This window comes from Miniopterus natalensis, chromosome 3 (assembly GCF_054644295.1).
Source record: "Miniopterus natalensis isolate mMinNat1 chromosome 3, mMinNat1.hap1, whole genome shotgun sequence".
In the NCBI taxonomy this organism is placed as follows: Eukaryota; Metazoa; Chordata; class Mammalia; order Chiroptera; family Miniopteridae; genus Miniopterus; species Miniopterus natalensis.
Window position 1 is genome coordinate 95,626,160 of NC_142083.1, and position 9,516 is coordinate 95,635,675.

At 54.9% G+C, this 9,516-nt stretch overlaps 1 protein-coding gene across 1 annotated transcript in view; it reads left to right on the plus strand.

Moving 5' to 3' along the window:
- LOC107539670 (interleukin-4 receptor subunit alpha-like) overlaps nt 1-6,065 on the plus strand; it is a 36,891-nt gene extending 30,826 nt beyond the window's left edge. Inside the window, 5 exon segments of the mRNA XM_087815762.1 lie at nt 251-350; nt 2,178-2,256; nt 3,699-3,748; nt 4,572-6,040; nt 6,043-6,065. Of these exon segments, the coding sequence (XP_087671888.1) occupies nt 251-350; nt 2,178-2,256; nt 3,699-3,748; nt 4,572-6,040; nt 6,043-6,065 (1,721 nt within the window).
- Nucleotides 6,066-9,516: the final 3,451 nt, after the last annotated feature.

Here is a 9,516-nt window from a genome sequence, read left to right on the forward strand (position 1 = left end):
AAAGAGCGGCAAGTTCAAGACCCTGGGCTGGCCCTGAGCTTTGGAGGAGCAGGGGACCGCGAGGAGGCCAGTGTGGCGAAGGCTCAGTGTGCAAGGGGGAGGGTGAAGGGGTGAGGGGAGAGGGCTTGGTGGTGGCCTGATCATGCGGGGGCCGGGAGACACTCCTGAGGCATCGGTCTCCAGCTCTGGGAAATGGAGATCTGGCTGCACTTAGCACGATGCAGACTCACGGCTTCCCTCTCACTTCCAGACTACACGTGGCCCTGGGAGCAGCACCTCCCACTCGCCGTCAGCGTCACCTGCATTGTCATCCTGATCATCTGCCTGTTCTGCTATTTCAGCATCATCAAGTGAGTCGTGGGCCAGCCCCTTTGGGGTGTGGAGTGGGCAGGGATCCCTCCTCTCATCTGTCAGCCTGCAGCCCTTCGTTCAACAGTAAATGTTTATCGAGCAGCTACTATGTGGGAGGGACTGAGGCAACAACTGAAACGAAACTGACAAGGACCCTGTGCGCCTTCTGGGAGACAGATGTCAGGTCAACAGATAACCACGGCCTTTTCCACAGTGATGCATGCACTGAAGGACATAAACCAGGGTGAAGGGTAGAAATGTTCCAGGGTGCTGTGTTAGGTGGAGAGGAGATGATATTGGAGCTGAGACCTGCCTGGGGGAATGAGCTGGCCAGGGTGGAGCTGGAGGAAGGGCCTTCCCTTGGTAAAGGGAGATGGATCATGCCCAGGGTATGGTCCAGATAGTTGAGGGCACGCGACATTAGACCGAGGAATTCTAGACAGTTGCTCTGACAGAGTCAGGAGACCTGGCTTTGGATGCTTGCCCTGGCTCTTGGCAGCTGTGTGACCAGCAACCTTGAGTTCCTCCTTTGTAGGCTGAGATATAGCGAGAATGTATTTCGTCAGTCCTAAGAGTTCTGAGAGTCTTGGATCACAGAGGGTTGGAGGGAGGAGCCTGGTTTCCAGTGAGTTTGAGCCCTAGGACACATGGTGTCTCAGATCCACAGTCCTCCCATCTCTGAAAGGGGACTAGCAAGCCCTGCCTTACCACGTAAGGATTAGTGATGGCTGCGGATTGACATGAGCAGGTGCCCTGCACTCTGCTGGGCACGTATTAAGTGTGCAGGGATTGCAAGTTTTCCTCTCCACATATTGTTATTGAAACCTCTTAGCCACCCTGGGCTGGTCTTTTCCCCTTCTCTGAGCCTCAGTTTCCCCATTGCCTGTCCTTCCCAGCCCCACTCACTGTGTCTAGCACTCCAGCCTTCTTGCTGTTCTTTGATTGCACCAAGCAAGTTCTCTCCGAGCCTTTGCCCTCACTGTGCCCCCTACCTGGAAAGCCCTCCCCTCTCCCCCTGCATTGCCATGACTCACTCCTCTTCCAGCTTCAGTTGCCACTCAGAGGTCACCTCCTCAGGGAGACCTTCCTGGATCACACCCTCCATTCCTCTTTATTCTCTTATCTTCTTTATTTTTATTTATGGCACTTACTGGCATAATTAATGTCATATATAATCATTTCTGTATCTGTCTCCTCTTTTAGAAGGTCAGCTCTGTGAGGGCAGGGCTTTTTTCTGTCTTGTTCACTGTTGTGTCCTCGAGGCCTGGCACAGTGAGTGGTACATAGTAGGTGCTCAGTAAGGACATGTTGACTGACTGAGTGGAGTCAGTGGAGCTAATCCAGGGGTAAATCTGAGGACTTTCCCTCTCAGAGCTGACACTCATGGCTCCAGGCCGACCCAGGGACAGGGAAGGAATCTTTTTTTCCCCTGGATTTCTTTAGCTTCTCAGGCCACTCCAGGTCTCTCCCTGGCACCTTACTCTTGGCTGCTCCATGGAGGGAACTGTTGATGGGCACATCCAGAATTCTCTGCAGCTTGAGTCTCTCCTACTTCCCTGGGCTTGTTCCCAATGCGGACAGAGGTGGTGCATTAGGAACTCGGTTCTGGGTAGCAGAATGCTGGGGCACGAACCTGCTCTTCTGCCTGCCAGCTGTCTCTTCACCCCTCTGAGCCTCAGTCTGCTCATCTGTGAACAGGATTTACAGTAGAACCTGTTTCATGGGCTTAGGGTGAGACATCCAAGACCAATAAACATGGTCCCTGACTCCTAGGAAGTATTGGCGATTATGGGAGGAGAGACTAACACGTTTGCCTTTCTTTTCAGGATTAAGAAAGAATGGTGGGACCAAATTCCCAACCCGGCCCACAGCCGCCTTGTGGCTATTGTCATCCACGAGTCTCAGGTAAGAGAGTGCGTTGGTTCTGGTGCTTTGGACTGCAGGCATCGGGAAATGGGATTCAGATGCCTGGATGTTAAAGATACTCATTGGCTTTGGAATTGTACCTAAGCCATCAGGAGGGCCTCAGGGCAAGTGGATTGTGCAGCTCAGTGTGGTCATAGGAGCCCATAGGCTTCCCACCCCTCCCCTCGGCTTTCATAGCCACTTTTTCAGCCTTTGGTGGGAGGAGATGACCCCTGAATTCATCTGCATGTCGTCTCCTGGGGAGGTACCTGTACCAGGGCAGGAGGCCAAAAGGCGAGGGAGAGGGGGGACAGTTTCTGTGTCTTCCTCTTACGAGCAAGAAAATGCCATCAAAGCGCCAGCAAATCTCTCTTCATTTCTCAGTGGCCTGATTTGCCTCACATGCTCTTTCCTAAACCATTCACCTGTAAGGAGTGGGTATATCTCGAGACCAGCCAGGTGGTGGGACCAGCTTCCCAGTGAGACCAGCCAGGTGGTGGGACCAGCTTCCCAGTGAGACCAGCCAGGTGGCCAGTCCTGAGCTAGGGGTGGAGCTGGCTTCCCCAGTGCGCTGGCCACGTGTGGTTTGCCTGAGCTAATCAGGGTTCTCTAGGAGGGAGGGAGTGGGGGTGCAGGTCCTGTCTAGAAGGTCTAAGTGTTCTCAGGTCTCTGGGGACCCTCTGGCAGGCTCTGGAGTCCCGTGGTGCTTACTTTGAACCCTGGCTCTGCCACTCGCCTGCAGAATGGACTTGAGCAAGTGACTTAACTTCTCTGAGCCTCAGTTTTCTTGTGAGGGTTATAGTAGTGTTTATGTAACAATGGAATTCACCGAGGCAATACGCGTAAAGTACATATGACAGGGTCCTGCACAGTCAGTGTCCTTTATGTATCAGTCAGCTTTTGCTATGTAGCTAATTATCCTGAAACTTGGTTGAATCAACAGCCATTTCTGTAGCTGTTGCTTCTGCAGGTCGCTCACCAGTGGGGCTTGGGTAGGGGATCTGGGCTGGGCAGCTCTTCTCTGGACTGGCTTGTCCCCAGTGGCTTCCCTCACAGGTGTGGCAGCTCTCTGACTCTCACCTGGGCAATGGAAGTGACTAAACCATGCATCTCAGCCTCCAGCTGGTTGGTCCATTGGCACCGTGTCACTCGCATCACGTTCTATTGGCCGAAGCAAGTCACACAGCCAGGCCAGATTCAAGGGCTGGAAGGAGCTGCAGATGACAGTGGCCATTTTTGCTCTCAGCCACAGCAACTTAATATTAATGTGGTCTCGCTCGTTCCCAGGGACTGAGGCTCTGGGAGCTGAAGTGGTCTGGTCTGACCTCAGACCCATGTGACGTCAGGGCCTACAGTCTTCCCATGGCCAGTAATGAGCGTTGCTGTGGCAGGCTGACTGGGAAGCCCTCTCCACTCTGTTTATTGGCTGTCTCTATTTGCAGGCGCCACCGTGGGGGAAGAGGGCCGGAGGCCAGGAACCAGCCAAGTGCCCGTATGTATATGAACTTCGGTCGTAGCCTATATGGATTTGGAAGGGGTTGGAATTGGCACGGTGGGCCCCATCTTGAGAGTGGGGTCCTCCCCCTCCATGCCTGCCTTTCCTTCCTTGGCATTCAGCATTTTCCCTTCGAGGGGTAGCAGGAGGAGGAGTGGTCTGGGTAGGTGGGCTGCTGGCTGAGCCCCCTGAATATCCCCGGGCGGGTCAGGCTTGTGCTGAAACCCCTTGGGAATGCACAGTCTGGCCTGAGCAAGGCTGGTTTTGAATACCGGGGCAGCTGTGCCAGTTGTTAAAATGCTGATGTAATTGCATAGTGGTCGGCGAATACCACTGTCCTAAACCCTTGAGTGTGCCACCATCACATTAGCCTCCTTAGCTCCTTCCTCAGGGCCTCCTGGGCCCTGACCAATGCAGTAACTGAAGGGTTTAGACCTGGCACAGCAGGGGACTTTAGGACACTGGGAACCCTAGGACCCACAGCCATTCTAACTGGTCATTCCTTATGCTGTGTGCTGATACGTATTTTAAATACTACCATCCCTGACAAAGACTTTTATTTATTCAATAGGCTGAGTTTGTAGTAGGTACCAGGTTGTATGCTAAGCTGCAGACATCCCAAAGGAATATAAGGACCCTGCCTTCAAGGGGCTCCCAGGGTAGTAGTGGGATACACTGATAGATTATTGATTGTAAAGTCAGGAAGCATATCTACAATAGGTAGATATCAGTCCAGGGTGACTTCAAGCTGGGTTTTGAAGGATGAATAGGAGTTTTTCAAGGGGAGATACGGAACCCTGACCAAACTTTGCTTTTGCAGACACTGGAAGACTTGTCTGGCTAAGCTCCTGCCCTGTTTGCTGGAGCATGGCGTGGGCAACGCTGACAGTTCCTCCAAGGCTGCAAGAAGCGGGCCTGTCCAGGGTCCTGGAGGACCAGCGTGGCGCCCTGTGGAGGTCAGCAGGACGGTCCTCTGGCCAGAGAGCATCAGCGTGGTGAAGTGCGTGGAGCTGTTAGAGGCCGCGGTGGAGAGCGAGGAGGAAGCGGGCGAAGGTAGAGGGAGCCTCTGCCCCTCGCCTGAGAGCAGCGGGGGCTTCCAGGAGGGCAGGGCGGGCATCGCGGCCCGGCTGACAGAGAGCCTGTTCCTGGACCTCCTCGGGGGTGAGGATGGCGGCTTTTCGCAGGGCTTCGGGGAGCCCTGCCCTCTTCCACCTTCAGGAAGCGTGAGCGCGCACATGCCTTGGGCTGAGGAACCAAGTGAGGAGCCCCAGGAGCTGTCGCATCAGGGGGGGGAGCAGCCTTCTGGCCCAGAGCCAACCCCTCCAGCCACTCTGACGCAGAGCCCAGACTGCCCGGCTGGCACAGAGCTGCCCGCTGTCGTCATCACAGACAACCCCTCTTACCGCAGCTTCAGCACCCTGCCCAGCCAGTCCTCGGGTCCTGGAGAGCTTGACGCAGACCCACAGCTGGCCCCCTGCCTGGGGGATGGGGACCCTCACATGCTCTCTGCTCCCCAGCCCCCCGAGCCGGAAAGCTGGGAGCAGGCCCTCCGCTGGAGCGTCCTGCAGCACAGGGCGGCCACGGCCCGCGCCCCGGCCCCCGCCGGCGGCTACAGGCAGTTCGCGCACGCGGTGGCGCAGGGCTGCGGCCCTTCCGGGGAGGCTGGGTACAAGGCCTTCTCCAGCCTGCTCCCCAGCGGTGCCCTCTGCCCAGGCACGTCTGAGGTTGAGGCCAGCAGTGGGGAGGGGTGCTACAGGCCCTTTCAGAGCATCACTTCTGGCTGCTCTGGGGTTCCCTCTTCAGTCCCCCTGTTCACCTTTGGACTGGACATGGAGCCACCTCACAGCCCTCAGAACTCACCCCTCCGCAGCAGCTCCCCAGAGTGCCCCAGTCTGGAGCCAGTGGCAAAGGGAGAGGACAGCCAGAAGCTCCCACTCTTCTTGGAGCAGGCCACAGACCCCCTCAGGGATGACCTGGGGAGTGGCATCGTCTATTCAGCCCTCACCTGCCACCTGTGTGGCCACCTGAAGCAGTGTCATGGCCAGGAGGAACGTGGCAAGGCCCACGTTGTGGCCGCCCCCTGCTGTGGCTGCTGCTGTGGAGACAGGTCCGAGTCCCCAGTGAGCCCCCTGCCACCTGTGGTTCCACTGGAGTCTAACCTCCCTCTGGCCTCCCTGGTACCCTTGGGTGTCTCAGAGGAGGGCAAGTCCTCCCCGTTCTTTCAACCTGGCCCCAGCAATGCTCAGAGCTCAAGCCAGACCCTCCAAATGGTGGCCATGCTCTCCACAGGCCCACACTCATGAGCGCCTCCTAGGTGTGTGCCCTGTCGTTGCTGTGTGTGCCTTACCCATGCCTGCGAAATGCCTCCCCTTGGAAGGCAGCCAGTCTGGCAGATTTCCCAAAGACTCCGAGAGCCCTGGTATGAAGTGAAGTGGGCTGATCCTGGGGCTACAGACTGAACTCCCCTGTTCCCAACACTGACTGGAGATCAGCACATGCCATGGGAGGGGAATGCGCTGGGGAGCTGTGCCTGCAGCAGTCAGCTGCCGGGACTGGGAGGTTCCTGGGCACCTTGGCTTATGAACGAGCCATTAGCCACTTGATCGGTCCACAGCTTCTCCAGTGTAGTGTCCCTGTCGTGCCCACCCAAAGCATGTTTTGTCCTAGTCACTTGGTTGCCCATGTCTTGCCCACTCCTGGGACTAGCTGCTGCCATGTCACTAGATTGGACACGGAGCCTAGAAACTAACCAAGCCAACAGGGGAGCACTGGGAGCCTTGGGAAACTGATGGGCAGTTGACGTCCTGGGAGGGTGGTTATTTGCCCACAGGGGCCCATTCGTTCCACAGAGCTTCAGTAGGTCAACACAGGAGGCAGGATCTGGGCTTGGAGGGGTGCTTAGTCAACTGGGGGTGACAGAAACACAAGAAAAATGGTGATTACCAAGCAGTAACAGTTTGCTGGGGGCTCCTGTTAAGTATGGGGTCCCCAGAATAACACACTCAGCTACCTTGGGGTCAGTCTGTGCCCCATGGACACTGTTGCTGGCAGCCACAGAGACCAGAGGGAAAGCTTCACGCCCGAGACCAGCTGAGCTGGGCATTCCAGATGCCACACTAGGCACATTTGCCTGCATGCTGACCCGGACCTCAGCTTGAGTAATGTTTGTGTGCGTCTCAAAGATTGTTTTAAACCTGGTGTTTGTATTTGTTGAGGAGGGTGGCATGGGAGGGGGTGAAATTTTATATAAATAAAGGTTCTTTATTTCTTTTTTTTTTTACTTATAAAACAAACATACTGCCATCGTAAGTACTTTATTAACTCGTTGAATCCAGACAGGAATTTAAGTGCAGTGAGTTGATTTAGGAGGTGATCCCAGGAAACCCTGCTTGGGGAGTGAGGCAGGGAAGGGCAGGAGGCAATAAAGATTGTGTTATCAAACAGTGCCAGCGTGGGCAACTGCTGCTTAATCCCGCCTGCCAGGAGCTTTGGAAAGCCATGCACAGCGCATGCCTAGAGGTGTCCCCGCAAGGGGTGGGCAGCTGGGGTGTTCATCCCAGCTCCCATCATCGTTAGAGGGCCACTTCCAGGGGCACTGGCAACAGCTGCTACACCTTGTCAAGGTCATGCAGCTAGTTAGTAGCAGGCCCATAGCTGAACCCAGGCAGTGTCTGTCACACAGGCTCTCTGCAGGTGACCTGTTCTGGACATCCAGGTAGGTGGCATGATGGAGTGGGCCTCAGATGGTCAGGCAGGGGATCTTAAGCTCCTATGTCTGTGATTACTTTGTGTCTCTGTCACACTTTCAAAATGAGGGGCTTGGCTGTTTGAGATTCCTTCCTGCTCTGGCATTCTACACAATGCACTAGAGGTAACGGGGAGCTCACTACCTTAATGCAGCCTGATGTTTGTTAAAAGTATCAAAGTGTCTTCTTTTTTTTTTTTTAAATGCCTTCTTTGTGCTGAGCCCCAAACTCTCTCTTTAGCTGTGGGGTCACCCCCCACCCCCAGACACACACACACACACAGTTTACAGATGGGGAACTTAGCTCTAGAGAGGAAAAGGGGCTTGCTAAGGTCAACAGTGAGTGGCAGAGCCTGAACTAGCCCTCTGGACTTTTTGACTTTGGGAGCTTTTATAACAAAACATAATTAAAAATAGCTGTTTAGTGCCAAGCTGTATGCTAAGTGCTATATATCTACTATGTCAGCTCTTGCAGGCAGGTCCAATTATCCCAGTTTTACAGATGAGGAAGCAGGCCCAGAGAGGTTGAGGTTTAGCTTAGGGCCACACAGCTAGGGATTCCTGAAGCCAGGTCTGACTGCAGAGCTCCCAGGCCCCACAGAATGCCATCTCATGCACAGCATGGCACCTATTCAAAAGTCAGCTCTAATCCACTTTGAGCATCGTCTCGGAAAATTGAATTTAAAAATTAAGCAGGGAACAGAGAAAATACATTTGTGTGAGTGGCGGAGAGGCAGTGGGCTGGACGTCCAAGAGAATGGACCTGGCCACTGTCCTCTCCTTGGGATCTTACAGGAGGCCTGAGTTGTCAGCTGAGGCTGATCTGACAGCACTGGCTGGGCTTGAGGAAGCTGGCATGGAGAATTAGGTACAAACGCCTCCCATCGCTTACCTGGATTTAATCCCACCCTCCCAGGCTCTGGAGAAAGGCCACCTTTTGCTCCCTCACCCCCACTCTCCAGCGTACCACAAGGAAGGAGGAAGCAGAGAGGCAGAAAAGCAGGTAGCGGGAGAGCCCAAAGCCCCCCAATATTTACTGAGCACCTACTATGCCAGGCACTGTGCTAGGTGGGGCGGGAACTGAGGGAGACACGCTGCCTCCCTCCAGGATCTTACATCTGTATTTCTGCGGCCTGAGCCCGCCCTTATAAGGGACACCCTGGAATCCTGCTTCAACCAATAGGACGGAGGCTGTCACTGTCCAATTGGAGCTGCACAGCTGCAACCAACCAGAGCGGCTCTATTCTGACCAATCAGGACCTTGCCTTTTGGACCAACCAAATTTCGAGGATTTGGAGTCCTCTTTTGCATGAGGATAGACCAATCAGGGACCAGGGGCAGGGACTTCTGTCCATATAAGCCAGGTCCCCTCTGGCTCTCAGGACACATGTTCCTTTTTCTCCGAAGGTCAGTCTCCCTGGCTGAGCGGAAGCCCGGAGGATGTCCCGCTGGAATAGAGGGGGGTGGGGTGGGAGATAAGGTCATGCATAAGGAGGGCTGGAGGGAGGAATTTATGTTTTGGCTTAAATACACATTAGCCCCACCCACTGAGAAGCATGGTCCAATAGGCACTGGTCTCCCCAGTCCCCAAATGTGACCTGCCCTTAGGCAGGAGCCAGGGGGAGGAAATGGGCCCCTGGAAGGTTCCCCCAGCAGGAGCACTTGCCCAAGTGGGAGACTGAGGCTCGCTGACACCAGCGCCTGGTTCACCTCCTCATCGCTGACATTCTCACCCAGGAATAAAGTGCCTCCCACCGGGAAGGAGTTGATCTGAACGGGGGAATAGCTCTTGGAATTTCTTTGACAAAAGACTTAAAAATCCCCTTAAAAATCTGGCCCTTGCCCCCCCCCCCCCAAGCCCTGGTCTCCAAATTAGGCACGAAATCCAAGGGTCTTTGGATCGCGAAGCCATAGGCTAGGCCCCGTCTCTGCTCTCTACGTGCCCTTTGCTCCCTGTGCCTTCGCCTCCTGAAGATCCTCTCCATAGCATCGTCTTCGCCATCTCTTGGGTTTACTCCGG